Raw genomic sequence first — 23785 nt, forward strand, 5'->3', positions numbered from 1 at the left:
TTCTGTAATTCTATAATTACAAATCAACGCGAATATTTTATCATACTACATCAAAGCTATATAAAAGATTTTGCTATAATATATATAGTTCATAATTAATAATATTAAATACTTTTTACCAACCGTATCTTCGGAGCTTAATGAAACTATCTATTTCCGGTTGTGAGGAATGTTTACATTCGCTACTGGGGTTGTGTCTGAAAAAATACAGTGCTGACCCAATTTTACAAGCAAATTTTGTAAGATGAGCGACGAGCAGCCGGAACAAACAGTTGAAAAGCCTAAGTAAGAGCATATTTAATCGTAGGCTCGTAGAATGAATTCGAAAGTAGAATATGTAAGTTGGGGAAGATGCACCCGCCAACACGGCTGACCGGTATCCCAAACCACCAATTTCACCAGTGCTGTAGGTGACTGGTAATTGGTACACTGATGAATATAAGTCTACCAGGGATAGCAATATTGCAGTATTCACTTAGTCTCTATTTGCTGCTAGTGCAGCCTTCAAGTTCAGTATTTCAGCACATTATATTATTGATGTGATCTGGTAGTTTGTTTTATATTTTGATTCCTTTAGAGTGTGGTGTCCTAGCTTGATGGTCATGTGCACAGGTGCTGGACACACTGATAGGATGTATATATACTACATAATAAACACATATCAGTGTGTCAGGCACCTTTGATCTTGTGTTGAATTTATATAGTGTGTCAGTGGGGATGGCTACCTATAAAACACTAGTTGGTGTTGTTCCCTGCATTCTGATAAGGTCTGCCACTGGAGGTCTGTAACATATTAGTCACACTAGATTGTCTGCTATAAATGTTGAAAACTGGGCTGCAAGACGTTAGATTCCCTCAAGCTGGTTGATGTCTTTCTTTAAGTGAGGATCCCTTACTACAAATGAATAGAGATATAAGCTGTTGTAATTGAGTTTAAGTATAGTACTTTAAGTTCCGACAAATGAATCCTAATACTCAATTTGCATGGTTTGAAGTTTTGTTTATATGTGTACACCATTTCAGGTTGTCTCTTATTGTTACACCTAGATATATGGATTATCCTTGACTTGTTCCAAAATTTGGTTGTCCAGCATTTAATGATATTGATAAGGAATCTTGCTTCTACTGACAGACATGGTGTAACATTTCGTGACAATGAAACACATACCAATCTCTAGCCCACTCCAGTATTCAAAGATACAAGAATTTTTATTTTAACAATGACACATAATAAAACACACCAAAATCCTTAACAACTGGTTCACCTGTTGTCAGTATAATGTGAGCGGCAATATGCTGTGCAGGGTGATTGGGTGCCTTTGGCATGGTATTTCAGTGAGATAGCACTATAAAGTCGGCATCAGATCCACGGTTTCACAAGGAGGCAAGTGTCTCCAGCACACATACACGCTTACACAACACACATGGAGGCACGTCCTTAAATGACCTTAGCTGTTAATAGGACGTTAAACAAAATAAAACAAAACAACAATAATAAAACAAAACAAAATAAATTAACACAGCATGCACCACAATGACAGATAGCAAATTAAAAGCATTAAGTGCTAAAGGTCATGCAAACATAAATCTCATGCAACGTTGAAAATGTTAATGAAACCTGAGTAGAATATGCATATAAGCCAATATAGCATAATCTAAAACAATACTGCATGAAGATGTATATTATAAGTAGCAGTATGAAAAGTAATGAAAACACACTCAATAGAAATATGTAAGCAGTACATGCATAAGAATAACATAAAAATAATACAAGCAGATGTAGCCAATAAAACAGTTTTGTAACTGGTGGTTACCCTTGCTTTTTTAGAACTTTTACTTTTGGAAAGTGGCATACTAAAACTACTTATTCACTTCAATTGCTGTTAAGTTGACTATCCAGTTCCCTCTACTTATATATTAAATATTTTATGATAATGATTCTAAAGTATCAGCATTTAGAATTGGAAAAAATAGCAGCAAGTCTGTTCTTCTAATAGCACATGTTTTTTTTCTTTAGCAACCAGTCTCTATTTTTGACCACAACGTAACTTTGCTAAAAGGCTCCAGTTAAGTCTATTAATCAGCTTTGGTATAAAGGTTCAGGAAATTTTTCTTTTTCAAACTTTCCAAATATTATCAATTTGTTTATTCCATCAGTGTCAGTCCACATGTAAATAAAATAGTCAATATGATGTACGACACAAAAAACTGGAAAGAAGCTCCTATTCAATAATGCTGATAAATGCATAATGTTTGAATGTGTTAAGTGAAAAGTTAAACCATGCAAGAAACTTGATTCAAATCAGCTTATTGAATACAACGTCCAAACAAAATGGTAAACAAACTTGCAGATAAATTGAATGACAGACTGAGAGGGAAAATCGAATGCACAGCTCACAAAATAGATTACATGCCACTCACAAAATGAACTGATTTTGGGGTGATACATTTGGGGCATTATGTTTATTTTTATGGTGAAATGGTTGGGGCGATATGAGTCAAATTTTGGTCAACAGCTTGGAGCTTTATGGTTTTGGGTGAATCATCTGACAACGATACAGCTCATGGGTCTTCAACATTTGTCTGGAGCATCTTTTGGCAGAGGAGGCACACATCATTAATCATTGATTTGTTTAATACCTATTAGGGTGTAAGTACCCAGCGACTAGATGAACATTTGTACTGCTCAAAAACTAAATAGCTCTCATTCTATTTCCATTAACACACTCAGTAGTATTGGTGAGATGAATACATCCATGCACACTTGGAAATGTTTGAGATCCATGCTCTATAACAACAAAGTTTTCCTGGGGATGAAGAGATGGATCCATCCATGCTACCAGCATCAGATGCTGGACTTGTTGTATCAGACTGCAAGAGATGAAGCGATCAACTCAATCATGCTACCAGCATTGACCCTAAAGTCCAACACTACCTCTTGGAAGTTTACTTAGTCCCTTGTTTATAACACAGAAACATTGATAGAGAGCCAGTTCTGATAAATCTGGTTTATTTAGTATTTTTTACATAGTTTGGAAAATCATTTACATAAATTGAGTTTTCTGCTTTAATAAAACAATATAAATACATTGCCTGGTACACCATTGATGAAAAGAACATCATGTGTTACATGTTACACACAGAATACAGGCTATCCACATTGGCTACTGTACTAATATCATAGTTTAAATACCAATAAATCCTTTAAATAACTAGATTGTCTGGAAAAATGAAGTAATTCCTAAAAAGGTATATTCTACTGACTTCATAGGATTTTAAGAATTTGCACATACCAATAAAATATTATGTAGTCCATGAACATTTTAGAACAATAAATTAGTCATAATGATTATCCTGGTTTTCTTTATTTTGCAGACCTGGCTCAGAGAAATGGCTGGACGCATACCACGATCCTGTTGCGTCCCTGTACACCCTAACACAGTGTGTGGCTCTGTCCGACATACAGGCCGATGGGGACTGGAAATTAGTGATTGCAGATCTTGGCACAGGAGCTTACAACATGAAGCTCAAAGTTTATAAAGGTGATATTCAATACATGTTTGCCTTATAATGAGAGGAGATAGAACTACTGATTATATGGAAAACGAATACATAACACCACATCTATTGTAAATTTTGTACTTGGTATGAAATGAAATGATACTTGCACACAATTTTGGTTGGGGAAAAAGGTGCAAGTTTTTGATGTAAATTATTTTTCAAAATTAATCTTATTTTTCTTCCAGGAACAAATTTGATGAGTGAAAATGCCATTATTGACCTTCCCACTGGGGTCGTCACATTCTATATGGACGTCCTCGAACCAAGGATGCCAGGTACATAATTCAGCACTTCTATGCTTTTTAAAATAATTGTAAGGAATTACTGTTGATGGTTTGTAATATTTATTTTATTACACTTAATTTAATTAACAAACATTTTCCACACCAATTTTTGTAAATCATCTTGTTCTAAGTTAGCAAATCTACAATCCATTCTTTGCAAATGTCATCTGCTCAAATGCTGTTAATGCAGGTATACTTAAGTAGCAGACAGCACTAGCCTTCTCAAAATCCCGGTCCCAACAGGTGAACAATTGAATACAGCAGACAAACGTGAAACAGTGAAAAATCAAATATTTTTTATGTTGAAGTTCATGTTTTTGCTTGTAACATAAAAACTGTCCTGTTAATTTAGCTCTGCAGGTGAACCTTTTAAAAAAATGGAAACTATTGGAAAGTGATGAGGCAGGGTTCACTCAGATATTTGTACAACTGTACTTATAAATCATGATAAACATGTGATCATTCAGTAAACAAAAAAGTAAGCGGACACATCCTAGTTTGCTTACTTCGACAATTAATGATTTTAACGCTATCAATAGTTAATGCTTTTTATTGTCATCCATTGGTAGAATTTTTCAATGACTCAGTGTGACATATGAATGTTATATAGTGGGAATTGAATTAATATCATTGAATCAGATTCTGTCAGTATATTTGTACTATAGGTATCTGAGATGTACAGTAACATGTTTGTGATTTTTGTGATTTTCAGCTATTGCTGTTGCATCTGGTCCCTATATTTACATCTATAAAAATCTGAGACCTTACTTCAAATTTACATTGCCCACTTTGGATGTGAATAGCGTGGAGCTAGACCTGTGGACACAGGTCAAGGAGGTCAGTTTCATATATACCATGCAAAATGTTCATTGAATACCGCTTGCTGAAAAGTTTAACTTTAAATATTAACTTTATGTTTTGTTAGCTCGCCTATTCGGAGAATAGGGGGGCTAATGTAGTCAGCCCGGCGTCGGCGTCCCACGTACTGAGGTTAAAGTTTGTGGGCAAGTCTTCATGTGCAGTGTTGGATCGGTCACCACCATCAATACGCTGTTGACTATTTCATGTTGTCTGGTCATCTCTTCGTTTGAAATGTACAACATGTTATGATAAGGCTATATCAAGGTTTTACTGTATATTTGTTTTATTGATATTGCCTCTCTTACAACATATATGACCAATAGGCGAGCTATGCTGTTCTCCAACAGCTCTTGTTTTGTTTGCAATTTGCCTTTACAACTCTGCAGGTGAAGCATATTGGTGGAGACACATAAGGATGAAAGTATCTCAGTTTGTCCACACTATGACCTTCATAATTACACCATAGCATCATTACAACTGAACAATTTTAAATAAGAGATCACAGGAAGATATTTTAGGACTAGAACATGTGTCACCTTATGTGATCAATCTATATTAAGCTTTTGATAAGTCCCTTTCACTTTTTCAAAAAAACCTAGGTGTTCCACCATGTTGAATTTCAGTACATTTGCAGAAACTACGAGTCCCATGAAAATGTATTGGCATAAGACTAGGGACTCACTTGTAGATTTATATCTGTGCGTACCTCTCTAGTGTCTGTACACCCAAGGTCAAGGTTACAGCAAGGGGTCAAGGTTTGAATTATTTCATTGTATGAACACCTCTAAAAATCTGAACACTTTTTATGAATATTGATAGACTGATCTAAGATTCATGCACCAGTATTAAGGTCATAGCTAGGGTTCAAAGGTCAAATCATTGTAAGGTTTGTGTGGACCATCACCTCTAAACTAGATAATGTTATTTATGAAAAACAATCTTTCAATTTATAATAGATTGGTTTGTTTTTTCACTTTCAGGACAAAATAAATGTCTTTGTGTTGAGAGAAATGCTTGAGGGTATGAGGTAAGAAATTTTATAGAAACACATTGACATTCAACATTGAAGAGGAGAATATTATAAACACATTTCAATTTATTAGGGAAAAAAACTTCCTTTGATAGTGCCTCTAACATTTATCTTTGAAAAGAATGAAATTCACTCTAGAAACAATGATGTATATATGTTTAATGTTTAAATTCACAATGGAAACAATAACATGATGCATGAATTCTCAATTTTCTCTGTTAACTCTCGGCATTATTAATTGTAGTAATAAATCCTGGAATTTCATAGGACGGAGACATGATACCACACGAGTAGCTGGCTGACACAAAGTCACACTGACACAACATCATATAGCTGACACAAGGCACACTGACACAACATCATATAGCTGACACAAGGCACACTGACACAACATCATATAGCTGACACAAGGCACACTGACACAACATCATATAGCTGACACAAGGCACACTGACACAACATCATATAGCTGACACAAGGCACACTGACACAACATCATATAGCTGACACAAGGCACACTGACACAACATCATATAGCTGACACAAGGCACACTGACACAACATCATATAGCTGACACAAGGCACACTGACACAACATCATATAGCTGACACAAGGCACACTGACACAACATCATATAGCTGACACAAGGCACACTGACACAACATCATATAGCTGACACAAGGCACACTGACACAACATCATATAGCTGACACAAGGCACACTGACACAACATCATATAGCTGACACAAGGCACACTGACACAACATCATATAGCTGACACAAGGCACACTGACACAACATCATATAGCTGACACAAGGCACACTGACACAACATCATATAGCTGACACAAGGCACACTGACACAACATCATATAGCTGACACAAGGCACACTGACACAACATCATATAGCTGACACAAGGCACACTGACACAACATCATATAGCTGACACAAGGCACACTGACACAACATCATATAGCTGACACAAGGCACACTGACACAACATCATATAGCTGACACAAGGCACACTGACACAACATCATATAGCTGACACAAGGCACACTGACACAACATCATATAGCTGACACAAGGCACACTGACACAACATCATATAGCTGACACAAGGCACACTGACACAACATCATATAGCTGACACAAGGCACACTGACACAACATCATATAGCTGACACAAGGCACACTGACACAACATCATATAGCTGACACAAGGCACACTGACACAACATCATATAGCTGACACAAGGCACACTGACACAACATCATATAGCTGACACAAGGCACACTGACACAACATCATATAGCTGACACAAGGCACACTGACACAACATCATATAGCTGACACAAGGCACACTGACACAACATCATATAGCTGACACAAGGCACACTGACACAACATCATATAGCTGACACAAGGCACACTGACACAACATCATATAGCTGACACAAGGCACACTGACACAACATCATATAGCTGACACAAGGCACACTGACACAACATCATATAGCTGACACAAGGCACACTGACACAACATCATATAGCTGACACAAGGCACACTGACACAACATCATATAGCTGACACAAGGCACACTGACACAACATCATATAGCTGACACAAGGCACACTGACACAACATCATATAGCTGACACAAGGCACACTGACACAACATCATATAGCTGACACAAGGCACACTGACACAACATCATATAGCTGACACAAGGCACACTGACACAACATCATATAGCTGACACAAGGCACACTGACACAACATCATATAGCTGACACAAGGCACACTGACACAACATCATATAGCTGACACAAGGCACACTGACACAACATCATATAGCTGACACAAGGCACACTGACACAACATCATATAGCTGACACAAGGCACACTGACACAACATCATATAGCTGACACAAGGCACACTGACACAACATCATATAGCTGACACAAGGCACACTGACACAACATCATATAGCTGACACAAGGCACACTGACACAACATCATATAGCTGACACAAGGCACACTGACACAACATCATATAGCTGACACAAGGCACACTGACACAACATCATATAGCTGACACAAGGCACACTGACACAACATCATATAGCTGACACAAGGCACACTGACACAACATCATATAGCTGACACAAGGCACACTGACACAACATCATATAGCTGACACAAGGCACACTGACACAACATCATATAGCTGACACAAGGCACACTGACACAACATCATATAGCTGACACAAGGCACACTGACACAACATCATATAGCTGACACAAGGCACACTGACACAACATCATATAGCTGACACAAGGCACACTGACACAACATCATATAGCTGACACAAGGCACACTGACACAACATCATATAGCTGACACAAGGCACACTGACACAACATCATATAGCTGACACAAGGCACACTGACACAACATCATATAGCTGACACAAGGCACACTGACACAACATCATATAGCTGACACAAGGCACACTGACACAACATCATATAGCTGACACAAGGCACACTGACACAACATCATATAGCTGACACAAGGCACACTGACACAACATCATATAGCTGACACAAGGCACACTGACACAACATCATATAGCTGACACAAGGCACACTGACACAACATCATATAGCTGACACAAGGCACACTGACACAACATCATATAGCTGACACAAGGCACACTGACACAACATCATATAGCTGACACAAGGCACACTGACACAACATCATATAGCTGACACAAGGCACACTGACACAACATCATATAGCTGACACAAGGCACACTGACACAACATCATATAGCTGACACAAGGCACACTGACACAACATCATATAGCTGACACAAGGCACACTGACACAACATCATATAGCTGACACAAGGCACACTGACACAACATCATATAGCTGACACAAGGCACACTGACACAACATCATATAGCTGACACAAGGCACACTGACACAACATCATATAGCTGACACAAGGCACACTGACACAACATCATATAGCTGACACAAGGCACACTGACACAACATCATATAGCTGACACAAGGCACACTGACACAACATCATATAGCTGACACAAGGCACACTGACACAACATCATATAGCTGACACAAGGCACACTGACACAACATCATATAGCTGACACAAGGCACACTGACACAACATCATATAGCTGACACAAGGCACACTGACACAACATCATATAGCTGACACAAGGCACACTGACACAACATCATATAGCTGACACAAGGCACACTGACACAACATCATATAGCTGACACAAGGCACACTGACACAACATCATATAGCTGACACAAGGCACACTGACACAACATCATATAGCTGACACAAGGCACACTGACACAACATCATATAGCTGACACAAGGCACACTGACACAACATCATATAGCTGACACAAGGCACACTGACACAACATCATATAGCTGACACAAGGCACACTGACACAACATCATATAGCTGACACAAGGCACACTGACACAACATCATATAGCTGACACAAGGCACACTGACACAACATCATATAGCTGACACAAGGCACACTGACACAACATCATATAGCTGACACAAGGCACACTGACACAACATCATATAGCTGACACAAGGCACACTGACACAACATCATATAGCTGACACAAGGCACACTGACACAACATCATATAGCTGACACAAGGCACACTGACACAACATCATATAGCTGACACAAGGCACACTGACACAACATCATATAGCTGACACAAGGCACACTGACACAACATCATATAGCTGACACAAGGCACACTGACACAACATCATATAGCTGACACAAGGCACACTGACACAACATCATATAGCTGACACAAGGCACACTGACACAACATCATATAGCTGACACAAGGCACACTGACACAACATCATATAGCTGACACAAGGCACACTGACACAACATCATATAGCTGACACAAGGCACACTGACACAACATCATATAGCTGACACAAGGCACACTGACACAACATCATATAGCTGACACAAGGCACACTGACACAACATCATATAGCTGACACAAGGCACACTGACACAACATCATATAGCTGACACAAGGCACACTGACACACCATCATGTAGCTGACACAAGGCACACTGACACAACATCATGTAGCCGACACAAGGCACACTGACACACCATCATGTAGCTGACACAAGGCACACTGACACAACATCATATAGCTGACACAAGGCACACTGACACACCATCATGTAGCTGACACAAGGCACACTGACACAACATCATGTAGCCGACACAAGGCACACTGACACACCATCATGTAGCTGACACAAGGCACACTGACACAACATCATATAGCTGACACAAAGTCACACTGACACAACATCATATATCTGACACAAAGTCACACTGACACAACATCATATAGCTGACACAAGACACACTGACACAACATCATATAGCTGACACAAGGTCACACTGACACAACATCATAGAGAAACTCTAACTGCTTATTACATATATACTGTGTAATACATAATTAGAATTCATGCTTTTGTTTAACTGGAGCATCACCTAATTTGGTACCCAGGCGTTAAAAGATTGTTTTCCTTTTAGAGCGGAGGGTACAGTGTTGACGGTGCGGTCACTACGGTTCCTGCAGATGACCGACATTGGTGACATGGAAGCATTTGCTAATCTCTATAAACACATGCCACTGAGGAGGCAGGTGGGTAAACAAGCTGTAACAAATAAAAAAAATACATACATAATATCAATTGGCTGCTTGTTGAGTAAAGAAAGACTGTAATACATACAGAATATATATTGGTTACCCCACAAGTACTAGCCTCGGCTGTCATTCACCTATAATAATACTATATGGGGCAAAGAAGTAATTCCAACAGTGTGAACAAGTTTAGGTTGTCAAATTTTCGGAGCGATCCGCTCCTTTATCAAGACACAGTAAAACAAAACAGTTACTTGTACATATACATCATATTACAAGAAGATAGAACTGATATACTATAATTGAAAATATAGCTATTATATAAAACCAATAGTCCCCTCGGCTAAAGACAGCTGAAGGCAGCAATTAAGCTGAGAGCATCTATTTTAAGTAATTTGTTTCCTGCGGACATACCTCCATTAGGATCCAGTTATATGGGATTTTACCTTTTATATTACTTCTTTGACCCATATAATAATACTATAGATGTATTAACAGACGAGGCTACCTGTGGTTACCTTTTTGAAAACCATACCGGCCGGTATATATATTTCTTGGGTTTAGCAAATTGCTAAAAGCCTTGTGGAAAAATTGTGTTCTGCTATTGGAATAAGATGTAGATTGTTTTTTGATGGGAAACATTGACATTTCTAAATACAACTATCAAACCTGTCTGCAGCAAGCATCTGTAAAGCTAGAGATGGCCATATCCTAGCCCATTTCCACCGGAGACCTCATCTCAGCCTGAGTATGATACTACACACTGTCAATAGTTATTAAAGTCGGATTAATTACAACAATATATGAAAGCATGTCAAACTTATTATTTTGTCTCTGATATTATCTTCAGACCGTGATCAGCTGTCTAAGTACCATGAAGAAGTCCATGGCAGATGAGGACGCCATATGTTGCCTTGTCCTAGGCACAGAGAACAAGGCTGTGTACGTTCTGGATCCAGAGGCATTCACCGTCCTCACTACAGTAGGTCATAAATCAGTAGATTTTTACGGTTAAATCCTGGTCACTAGTAGTTTTCCTATGGTGTTTTTATTTGATGTAATACAAAATCTTACCTGGTATTTACCACATGTATTTCACCTTATGGTGTTATCACTAGATTAAAAGGATGAAAACTTTGTCTTGTAGATTGAGTTGCCGAGTGTGCCGGTGTTCCTGAGTGTTACTGGCCTGTATGATGTGGAATACAGGATTGTGGTGGCCTGTCGTAATGGCTGTATCTACACCCTTAAGAGGTAACCACACTCATAATCACCCAATGTTAACTTCTGCACACTTCATATTTGTTCTGTACAACTCAATACTTCCTGTACTCACCTCATACTTGCCCTGTAATCACCTTGTACTTGCCCAGTACTCACCCCATACTTGTCCTGTACTCAACCCGTACTTGTCCTGTAATCACTTGTACTTGTCCTGTACTCACCCTGTACTTGTCCTGTACCTAACCCACACTTGCCCTGTATTCATCCCGTACCTGCCCTGTATTCACCTCGTACTTGTCCTGTACTCAACCCGTACTTGTCCTGTACCGTACCCATACTTGTCCTGTACTCACCCTGTACTTGTCCTGTACCCAACCCATACTTGTCCTGTACTCACCCCGTACTTGTCCTGTACCCAACCCATACTTGTCCTGTACTCACCCTGTACTTGTCCTGTACTCAACCCATACTTGTCCTGTACTCACCCTGTACTTGTCCTGTACTCATCCCGTACTTGCCCTGTACTCACCCTGTACTTGTCCTGTACCCAACCCTCTACTTGTCCTGTACTTGTCCTGTACTCACCCTGTACCTGTCTTGTACTCACCCTGTACCTGTCCTGTATTCACCCCGTACTTGTCCTGTACTCACCCCGTACTTGTCCTGTACTCACCCCGTACTTGTCCTGTACTCACCCCGTACTTGTCCTGTACTCACCCTGTACTTGTCCTGTATTCACCCTGTACTTGTCCTGTACTTGTCCTGTACTCACCCTGTACCTGTCTTGTACTCACCCTGTACCTGTCCTGTATTCACCCCGTACTTGTCCTGTACTCACCCCGTACTTGTCCTGTACTCACCCCGTACTTGTCCTGTACTCACCCTGTACTTGTCCTGTATTCACCCTGTACTTGTCCTGTACTTGTCCTGTACTCACCCTGTACTTGTCCTGTACTCACCCTGTACTCAACCCTGTACTTGTCCTGTATTCACCCCGTACTTGTCCTGTACTTGTCCTGTACTCACCCTGTACCTGTCCTGTACTCACCCTGTACTTGTCCTGTATTCACCCCGTACTTGTCCTGTACTCACCCCGTACTTGTCCTGCATTCACCCTGTACTTGTCCTGTACTTGTCCTGTACTCACCCTGTACTTGTCCTGTACTCACCCCGTACTTGTCCTGTACTCACCCCGTACTTGTCCTGTACTCACCCTGTACTTGTCCTGTATTCACCCTGTACTTGTCCTGTACTTGTCCTGTACTCACCCTGTACTTGTCCTGTACTCACCCTGTACTCAACCCTGTACTTGTCCTGTATTCACCCCGTACTTGTCCTGTACTTGTCCTGTACTCACCCTGTACCTGTCCTGTACTCACCCTGTACTTGTCCTGTATTCACCCCGTACTTGTCCTGTACTCACCCCGTACTTGTCCTGCATTCACCCTGTACTTGTCCTGTACTTGTCCTGTACTCACCCTGTACCTGTCCTGTTCTCACCCTGTACTTGTCCTGTATTCATCCCGTACTTGTCCTGTACCCAACCCATACTTGTCCTGTACTCACCCTGTACTTGTCCTGTATTCACCCTGTACTTGTCCTGTACTTGTCCTGTACTCACCCTGTACCTGTCCTGTACTCACCCTGTACTTGTCCTGTATTCACCCCGTACTTGTCCTGTACTCACCCCGTACTTGTCCTGCATTCACCCTGTACTTGTCCTGTACTTGTCCTGTACTCACCCTGTACTTGTCCTGTACTCAACCCTGTACTTGTCCTGTATTCACCCCGTACTTGTCCTGTACTTGTCCTGTACTCACCCTGTACTTGTCCTGTACTCACCCTGTACTTGTCCTGTACTCACCCTGTACTTGTCCTGTACTCACCCTGTACTTGTCCTGTACTCACCCTGTACTTGTCCTGTACTCACCCTGTACTTGTCCTGTACTCACCCTGTACTTGTCCTGTACTCACCCTGTACTTGTCCTGTATTCACCCTGTACTTGTCCTGTACTTGTCCTGTACTCACCCTGTACTTGTCCTGTACTCACCCTGTACTTGTCCTGTACTCAACCCTGTACTTGTCCTGTATTCACCCCGTACTTGTCCTGTACTCACCCTGTACTTGTCCTGTATTCACCCCGTACTTGTCCTGTATTCAACCCTGTACTTGTCCTGTACCCAACCCATACTTGCCCTGTGCTCATCCCGTACTTGTCCTGTACCCAACCCATACTTGCCCTGTATCCAACCCGTACTTGTCCTGTACTCACCCTGTACTTGTCCTGTACCCAACCCGTACTTGTCTTGTACTCACCCTGTACTTGTCCTGTACTCACCCTGTACTTGTCCTGTACTCACCCTGTACTTGTCCTGTACTCACCCTGTACTTGTCCTGTACTCACCCTGAACTTGTCCTCTACTCACCCTGTACTTGTCCTGTACTCAATCCTGTACTTCTCACTGTTTTGACCATGTATGTAATCTATATTCATTTTCCCTTTTACTGGGCAGGAAATTGTTTTAGGATTTGAATGATATTGTTTAATTTCTGAACTACAAATATAGTGAAATTGTCTATCAAATAATAGTAACTAATCAACAATACAGTATTACTGCTATTTCTTTGTCTAATATAAACTGTGTTTTTGTGTATCAGGGGGACGACAGATGTGTCAAAGAACTGTATAGAACTAAACTCTCAACCAGTGGGCCTGGAGAGAATTAACAAGACTATTTATCTGGGTACAATGGATGAAATGATCCACTGTTATACCTCAAAGGTTAGTCACAGTGGTTGTCAGATTTTTCAATTACCTTGGTACTAAACCTCAAAGGTAAGTCTAAGTAGCATCTCACTTAACTTCATTGCTACACAACAATATTTAATCTGAGTATAGTCTCAACAAATTTTATTGATAGTTTGAGTCCCAATTGGCGATTATTGAGTAATAGTAACCTACTGTTGTCTTGTGTGAACTCATTGCACATAACCTAAGTTTATAACATGCTTGTCCATTTAGTATGACCTGCTAGAGAAACAAATGTCCTGTACAGACTGGGGTTTGTTACTGTTACTTGACTTTGTGTACTTACATTGTATCAGGGTAAAAAGCTGTGGACAGTCAAGATGCCAGCCGCAATCACCACCATGGAAACTATGGATTATAAGTCACGAGGGTTTAAGGCGGTTATTGTGGCTCTCAACAACTGTAAGGTACACATCTACAAGGAGAAGTACTTAGTTAATGTCATCAGCACCGACGATGTAGTCACAGGACTTAAGTTTGGCCGCTTCGGTCGGGAGGAAGGCACTCTGGTCATGACCACAAGAGGTTTGTAAACACAGCTGTACTGTCTATTCAGTATCTTTAGTGATTCAACAATGTGATGGTTACAAATTCAAGTTCTACCAATTTATTTAAAGGGAAACACTAAGCTTTGTCGAGAAACTGTCAATCTGTATACTATTCTTTGATACATTGACCTCCCGGAGTTCAAGATAATTTTACTGTATCAAGCTATAAATGTTGTTTCAGTTGTTTTAGTTTATTACTCTTATAGCTAGACTATAAATTTCATTTAGCGGGTAGGAATCCATCAACTGGGGGAGGCTGTACTTCACTGAGTCTGATAACCAGCAGATATTTAGTTGTAAAATATTGTATAAATACTAAAAACATGACAGCTGTGTGTTCAAATAGCTTTTTATACCTTAATCAATCTTTAAGAAGTCTATCCATTTTTAAATGTTGTGCAGGTGGAGGACTCGTGTTGAAGATCCTCCGTAGAAATGCCACATTTGAGGAGAAAGATATATCAGCTGGTCCTCCTATCGCCCAAAACACAAGACTCAATGTACCAAAGAAAACAAAGCTATTTGTGGACCAGACAATGAGAGAGCGTGATAATGCAGTTAGTAAGTGTTAATGGGTTACTGAGTACAGTATATAACTGACGACGAGAGAGCGTGATAATGCAGTTAGTAAGTGTTAATGGGTTACTGAGTACAGTATATAACTGACGACAAGAGAGCGTGATAATGCAGTTAGTAAGTGTTAATGGGTTACTGAGTACAGTATATAACTGACGATGAGAGAGCGTGATAATGCAGTTAGTAAGTGTTAATGGGTTACTGAGTACAGTATATAACTGACGACAAGAGAGCGTGATAATGCAGTTAGTAAGTGTTAATGGGTTACTGAGTACAGTATATAACTGACGACGAGAGAGCGTGATAATGCAGTTAGTAAGTGTTAATGGGTTACTGAGTACAGTATATAACTGACGACGAGAGAGCGTGATAATGCAGTTAGTAAGTGTTAATGGGTTACTGAGTACAGTATATAACTGACGATGAGAGAGCGTGATAATGCAGTTAGTAAGTGTTAATGGGTTACTGAGTACAGTATATAACTGACGACAAGAGAAGAGAGTGTGATAATGCAGTTAGTAAGTGTTAATGGGTTACTGAGTACAGTATATAACTGACGACAAGAGAGCGTGATAATGCAGTTAGTAAGTGTTAATGGGTTACTGAGTACAGTATATAACTGACGATGAGACAGCGTGATAATGCAGTTAGTAAGTGTTAATGGGTTACTGAGTACAGTATATAACTTACGATGAGACAGCGCGATAATGTAGTTTACAAGTGTTTAGGGGTTACTGAGTACAGTATATAACTGATGATAAGACAGCAAGATAATGTAGTCTACAAGTGTTTAGGGGTTACTGAGTACTGTATAGACCAGATATTACACTGATGACTCAGGAGATATATCTCACCGGTGACTTAGGAGATGTAATAAACTGGTGATTTAGGAGATGTATCACACTGGTGACTTGGTAAATTATTACAATGGTGACTTAGGAGATGTATTACCCTGGTGACTTAGTAGATTATTACAATGGTGACTTAGGAGCTGTATCACACTGGTGACTTAGTAGATGTATTACACTGGTGACTTAGTTGATGTATTACACTGGTGACTTAGTAGATGTATTACACTGGTGACTTAGGAGATGTATCACACTTGTGACTTAGATGTATTACACTGGTGACTTAGTAGATGTATTACACTGGTGACTTAGTAGATGTATTACACTGGTGACTTAGTAGATGTATTACCCTGGTGACTTCGTAGATGTTTTACACTGGTGACTTAGGAGATGTATTACACTGGTGACTTAGGAGCTGTATCACACTGGTGACTTAGGAGATGTATTACACTGGTGACTTAGTTGATGTATTACACTGGTGACTTAGTAGATGTATTACCCTGGTGACTTCGTAGCTGTTTTACACTGGTGACTTAGGAGATGTATTACAATGGTGACTTAGTAGATGTATTACACTGGTGCCTTAGTAGATGTATTACACTGGTGACTTAGTAGATGTATTATACTGGTGACTTAGGAGATGTATTACCCTGGTTACTTAGTAGATGTATTACACTGGTGACTTAGGAGCTGTATCACACTGGTGACTTAGGAGATGTATTACACTGGCGACTTAGGAGATGTATAACACTGGTGACTTAGGAGATGTATTACAATGGTGACTTAGTAGATGTATTACACTGGTGACTTAGGAGATGTATTACCCTGGTGACTTAGTAGATGTATTACACTGGGGACTTAGGAGATGTATTACACTGGGGACTTAGTAGATGTATTACACTGGTGACTTAGGAGATATATCACAATGGTGACTTAGGAGATGTATAACACTGGTGACTTAGGAGATTATTACAATGGTGACTTAGTAGATGTTAACACTAATGACTTGGGAGATATATTACACTTGTGACTTAGGAGATGTATTACACTGGTGACTTAGGAGATTTATTACACTAGTGACTTAGGAGATGTATTACACTGGTGACTTAGTAGATGTATTACAATGTTGACATAGTAAATTATTACGCTAGTGACTTGAAGATGTATTACACTGGTGACTAAGGAGATGTATTACACTGGTGATATCAAAATGTCAAATAAGTATAAATATAAGATATCATTTCAGCCATTTGTTGAACAATGTTGACATAGTATATTATTATGCTTGTGACTTTAAGATGTATTACACTGGTGACTAAGGAGATGTATTACACTGGTGACATCAAAATGTCAAATAAATATAAATATTAGATATCATTTCAGCCATTTGTTGAACAATGTTGACATAGTAAATTATTATGCTTGTGACTTTAAGATGTATTACACTGGTGACTAAGGAGATGTATTACACTGGTGACATCAAAATGTCAAATAAATATAAATATTAGATATCATTTCAGCCATTTCAACACCTTGTGTTGAGAAGGAGAATATTTGCCTGTTGTAGATTGTCAGAAAATGTTTTGAATATATATATATATATATGTACCCATGTATTAACTCAAGATTATTTATGTAGCCATGCACAGGACGTTCCAGAGGGACCTGTACTTACTGCGGTTAAACACAGCACGCGAGTATGTCAAGTCATTGGAGAATAGCATGAACCCTGTATCAGCTGATCCCACAGAACCCCTCAAACTCAATGCCCAGGTAAACATCACCCCACAGAACCCCTCAAACTTAATGCCCAGGTAAACATCAACCCACAGAACCCTTCAAACTCAATGCCAAGGTAAACATCACCTTATGGATCCCCTCAAACTCAATGCCCAGGTAAAACATCATCACCCCACAGAACCCCTCAAACTCAATGCCCAGATAAACATTACCCTATGGATCCCCTCTAACTCAATTCCCAGATAAACATCACCCTATGGATCCCCTCAAACACAATGCCCAGATAAACATCACCCTATGGAACCCCTCTAACTCAATGCCCAGGTAAACATCACCCTATGGAACCCCTAAAACTCAACACCCAGGTAAACATCACCCCCCAGAACCCCTCAAACTCAATGCCCAGGTAAACATTACCTCACTGAACCCCTCACATTCAATGCCCAGGTAAACATCACCCCACAGAACCCCTCAAACTCAATGCCCAGATAAACATCACCTCACAGAACCCCTCAAACTCAACACCCAGGTAAACATCACCCCACAGAACCCCTCAAACTCAATGCCCAGATAAACATCACCCTATGGAATCCCTTAAACTCAACACCCAGGCGAACATCTACCCTCTAAATTGGAATCTTGTACATATTTTCTTATTCGTGTTTGTATTGAGATAAACATGAATCACAAACATTGAAATATGTCTGTGTGATTGTTCAGTATATGCTTCTAAGTCAAGCTGAACATATGTATGCTTATTTTTTGAAATGCTTTAAACTAAATTTGAAGAAGTTCACTATTAATTTTGCTTAGTTAGCATCTACCATATAACCCCGAGTGAATATTTCTTTGAACTTTTACAACAAGTTTGCCGCAACAGTATTTTCATAAAAGGATACTGTCATTCTCAATAGAACTGTATAAAACTACTACTGTTTTTAAATGTATTCTTCATTAACTGTTCCAGACAGCTCAGGTAGTTAAAGACTTGGACTATGATAGTTGCAGGGTTGTTATTTCCATAATGCGACTAATGTATGACGAAGCCTCTCATTTACTTAGATTCACCACTTGTCCTTCACTGTGTCCGCAGAATTTCTTTCACTATCTGATATTTTTGATTTCAGGTTCAAGGGATTGGTCCTACATTTAAATTGACAGTTAATTTACAAAATACGTCCCTAAGCCATCCGTCCACCAACCTCCTCATCACCTTCCAGTATGATGACAGACTGTACACATTGAAGAAGTCTCTCATACAGGTAACTGTTTTCATACAGTTAAATTTTATCATACAGGTAACTGTCTGTTCTCATACCGGTAAATTTTATCATACAGGTAAATATCTGTTCTCCTACTAGCAGATTTTATCATACAGGTAACTGTTCTCATACCGGTAACTATCTGTTCTCATACCGGTAACTCTTATCATACAGGTCACATTATACTAATGTGAAGAGACAATATTCTGATAAGTCAATAAAAAAGATAACCACTTCTGTGTTCTGTTCTTCACCGACCTGGGATCTGCCACTTCTGTGTTCTGTCCTTAACCGACCTGGGATCTGCCATTTCTGTGTGCTGTTCTTAACCGACCTGGGATCTGCCACTTCTGTGTTCTGTTCTTCACCAACCTGGGATCTGCCATTTCTGTGTTCTGTTCTTAACCGACCAGGGATCTGCCACTTCTGTGTTCTGTTCTTAACCGCCCTGGGATCTGCCACTTCTGTGTTCTGTTCTTAACCGACCTGGGATCTGCCACTTCTGTGTTCTGTTCTTTACCGACCTGGGATCTGCCATTTCTGTGTTCTGGTCTTAACCGGCCTGGGATCTGCCACTTCTGTGTTCTGTTCTTTACCGACCTGGGATCTGCCATTTCTGTGTTCTGGTCTTAACCGGCCTGGGATCTGCCACTTCTGTGTTCTGTTCTTTACCGACCTGGGATCTGCCATTTCTGTGTTCTGGTCTTAACCGGCCTGGGATCTGCCACTTCTGTGTTCTGTTCTTTACCGACCTGGGATCTGCCATTTCTGTGTTCTGTTCTTAACTGACCTGGGATCTGCCACTTCTGTGTTCTGTTCTTAACCGACCTGGGTTCTGCCACTTCTGCTTTCTGTTCTTCACTGACCTGGGATCTGCCACTTCTGCGTTCTGTTCTTCACCGACCTGGGATCTGCCATTTCTGTGTTCTGGTCTTAACCGGCCTGGGATCTGCCACTTCTGTGTTCTGTTCTTCACCGCCCTGGGATCTGCCATTTCTGTGTTCTGTTCTTAACCGACCTTGGATCTGCCATTTCTGTGTTCTGTTCTTAACTGACCTGGGATCTGCCACTTCTGTGTTCTGTTCTTTACCGACCTGGGATCTGCCATTTCTGTGTTCTGTTCTTCACTGACCTGGGATCTGCCACCTCTGTGTTCTGTTCTTCACCGACCTGGGATCTGCCACTTCTGTGTTCTGTTCTTAACCGACCTGGGATCTGCCATTTCTGTGTTCTGTTCTTAACCGACCTGGGTTCTGCCACTTCTGTTTTCTGTTCTTCACTGACCTGGGATCTGCCACTTCTGTGTTCTGTTCTTCACCGACCTGGGATCTGCCATTTCTGTGTTCTGATTACCAGTAGTGTTAATCTCAGATTGTAGAGTGATTTGCTGTATGTCTGTAACATCTAACAGTATTACTTTTGTTATGTGATTTTTCCTTGATTAATTTTAATACTCTCACTTGTAAAGTACAACCAGCTGTATTGTTAAAAACCTTCGTTTCTGTGTGGTGCCAGTACTTGACCAAGAATGTTGTGTCCCTGATTTCTACATGTTGCTATTTGGACAGGTGCCCATGCTCGTGCCTGGCCTCAGCTATGCCTTTGAGACGTTTGTGGAGTGTTTGAATGACAAGGGAGTATCTGATAATCTCAAGGTAAACAGGTCATCATCATGGTCGTGATCAAGGTCATAGTCAAATTTAGTTAAGAAGTTTAGTCGAGTCAGAACTTAAGCCATTAGAGTTCTACTCTCAGCTACCTGCAATGTCACCCCATATGTCAAATATATTATTCTAGTTGTAAGTTAAGAATAATCTTAAAACTGAGATCATTGTCAAAGTCATATATATGTGGCAATCCATAAGGTTTTACCATACTTCAATCCTGCATATATTTGCAGAAAATGTTGTCATAGTAACTTTGGAACAATGAGAGAGCTAAACAAAACTAGAGATTGTTATATGAAAGATGAAGGATACAATTAACCTGCAGAAGACATTATCAAGAAGCATGTTGGGTTGGATATGTATAGTGAATAACTTTTAGTCCTTTATTTGTGCTGATATTTCCCACATGTTACTGGCATATGGATATTTGTGATATTGAGTTCCTGTATATTTTTCTGTTTCAGGTATTTGTATTGAAAGAAGGCAAGAGTATACCTATAATTACTGGAGTGATTAGTATGCCAGTCAGTGAGTCTTTGGTGGTGGCTTAGATTTTCTACAATGACACAGGTACACCTGGAAACTATACTGAAACCCAATTACACTGAGAGCCCCCAGTAACCACAGCAGGGACAAACCTATTACATACATGTAACTATGTACAACAATGCTGACGTACCTTACACAGTGATCACAAACACTTGCCAGGCTTGTAAAATCTTCAATACCAAGCTATCACTGGATCATGATATATATGCGTTTTGCAAGAACTGTTCTACCCTCTGTATTGCACAACAACTGCAGTGAAAACAAGGTTTAGCAGTTTCCCAAGGGTCGAGATATATTCTCAGCCCACATTCAAACAACTATTTCTACCAGATCTTATCTTAAATGATATGCAAGAAAAAAAAATCACTGAACAAGAATGCTTCTATACCAGCCTGCAGCCTACTACATATCTGAGTGACAGAAGTCAGTGGTGGCCTTCCAGTTAGTATCTGTATATCGATATGTAGGGGGATACGTTACATTTGTAAGATGCTGACATCCTATTGGTTGTACTGATGTTGTTTGCCAATATCTGTTTGATGAATCCCTGTAGCTATGGTCTTAAACTCAGTCTTGACAAAATAAAACACCACTCAAGAATGGCTGTCTGATTCTTAGATATTGAAAATCAAATGTGTTGTTTGTGGTATTACATTGTCCATACTACATTGTTTCACAGTGCCTGTAATACATTGTTTTGTAATGTCTAAAACATTGTAATGTTTGTGGTACATTGTATTACAATGTCTGTAATACATTGTATAGTAATGTCTAATACATTGTATTGTAATGTCTGTAATACATTATAATACAATGTCTGTAATAAATTGTATTATAATGTTTGTAGTAAATTGATTTCTGTGTAATTTTGTAAATTGATATGATAGATTGTATCCTGTTGGATATAACCAACCTGATACTACATAATTGCATGTATGACTGCCACACCTGTTTTCTATTGAAGTATTTTTGTATTCATATCTAAGAGGCAAAGAATAGTGTACAGATTTTTCCTCAAAGTATGCCGTCCATTCTACTTCCTAGAAAGGTAAAAGCTTACCAATCAGTATATTCCCTGGAAAGGTCTCAGTTTACTGTCCATATATACACAGGAGAGCTACCAGTTTACTGTCCATAAATATACACAGGAGAGCTACCAGTTTACTGTCCATAAATATACACAGGAGAGCTACCAGTTTACTGTCCATATATATACCCAGGAGAGCTACCAGTTTACTGTCCATATATATACCCAGGAGAGCTACCAGTTTACTGTCCATATATATACCCAGGAGAGCTACCAGTTTACTGTCCATATATACCCAGGAGAGCTACCAGTTTACTGTCCATATATACCCAGGAGAGCTACCAGTTTACTGTCCATATATATACACGGGAGAGCTACCAGTTTACTGTCCATATATACACATGAGAGCTACCAGTTTACTGTCCATATATACACAGGATAGCTACCAGTTTACTGTCCATATATATACACAGGAGAGCTACCAGTTTACTGTCTATATATATACACAGGAGAGCTACCAGTTTACTGTCCATATATCCACAGGAGAGCTACCAGTTTACTGTCCATATATATACACGGGAGAGCTACCAGTTTACTGTCCATATATACACATGAGAGCTACCAGTTTACTGTCCATATATACACAGGAGAGCTACCAGTTTACTGTCCATAAATATACACAGGAGAGCTACCAGTTTACTGTCCATAAATATACACAGGAGAGCTACCAGTTTACTGTCCATATATACACATGAGAGCTACCAGTTTACTGTCCATATATACACAGGAGAGCTCCCAGTTTACTGTCCATATATATACACAGGAGAGCTACCAGTTTACTGTCCATATATATACACGGGAGAGCTACCAGTTTACTGTCCATATATACACATGAGAGCTACCAGTTTACTGTCCATATATACACATGAGAGCTACCAGTTTACTGTCCATATATACACAGGAGAGCTACCAGTTTTCACTTTGATTTCTTTTTCAGAACACGTATAACATTAAT

General features: G+C 39.8%; 1 protein-coding gene across 1 annotated transcript; it reads left to right on the forward strand.

Moving 5' to 3' along the window:
- The first annotated feature begins 158 nt into the window (after nucleotides 1-158).
- On the forward strand, nucleotides 159-22956 carry LOC110461463 (Bardet-Biedl syndrome 1 protein-like). The gene is made up of 15 exons (XM_021514918.1): nucleotides 159-285; nucleotides 3376-3542; nucleotides 3747-3836; nucleotides 4558-4682; nucleotides 5687-5733; nucleotides 10408-10519; nucleotides 11370-11501; nucleotides 11667-11773; nucleotides 14403-14526; nucleotides 14850-15078; nucleotides 15504-15662; nucleotides 18165-18298; nucleotides 19393-19527; nucleotides 21096-21182; nucleotides 21659-22956. Exons 1-15 carry the CDS (start codon nucleotides 245-247, stop codon nucleotides 21743-21745), a joined length of 1776 nt encoding a protein of 591 aa, XP_021370593.1. The 5' UTR covers nucleotides 159-244; the 3' UTR covers nucleotides 21746-22956.
- Nucleotides 22957-23785: the final 829 nt, after the last annotated feature.

The sequence above is a fragment of the Mizuhopecten yessoensis genome, unplaced genomic scaffold (genome assembly GCF_002113885.1).
Source record: "Mizuhopecten yessoensis strain PY_sf001 unplaced genomic scaffold, ASM211388v2 scaffold10621, whole genome shotgun sequence".
Classification (NCBI taxonomy): domain Eukaryota; kingdom Metazoa; phylum Mollusca; class Bivalvia; order Pectinida; family Pectinidae; genus Mizuhopecten; species Mizuhopecten yessoensis.

Bases quoted from the DNA above. Each gene is read 5' to 3' on its own strand.
- LOC110461463 (XM_021514918.1), top strand. From the start codon at position 245: ATGAGCGACGAGCAGCCGGAACAAACAGTTGAAAAGCCTAA. The intron at 3,543-3,746 runs GTGATATTCAAT...TTTTTCTTCCAG, and splicing joins GAAGCTCAAAGTTTATAAAG to GAACAAATTTGATGAGTGAA. The intron at 10,520-11,369 runs GTGGGTAAACAA...TATTATCTTCAG, and splicing joins ACATGCCACTGAGGAGGCAG to ACCGTGATCAGCTGTCTAAG.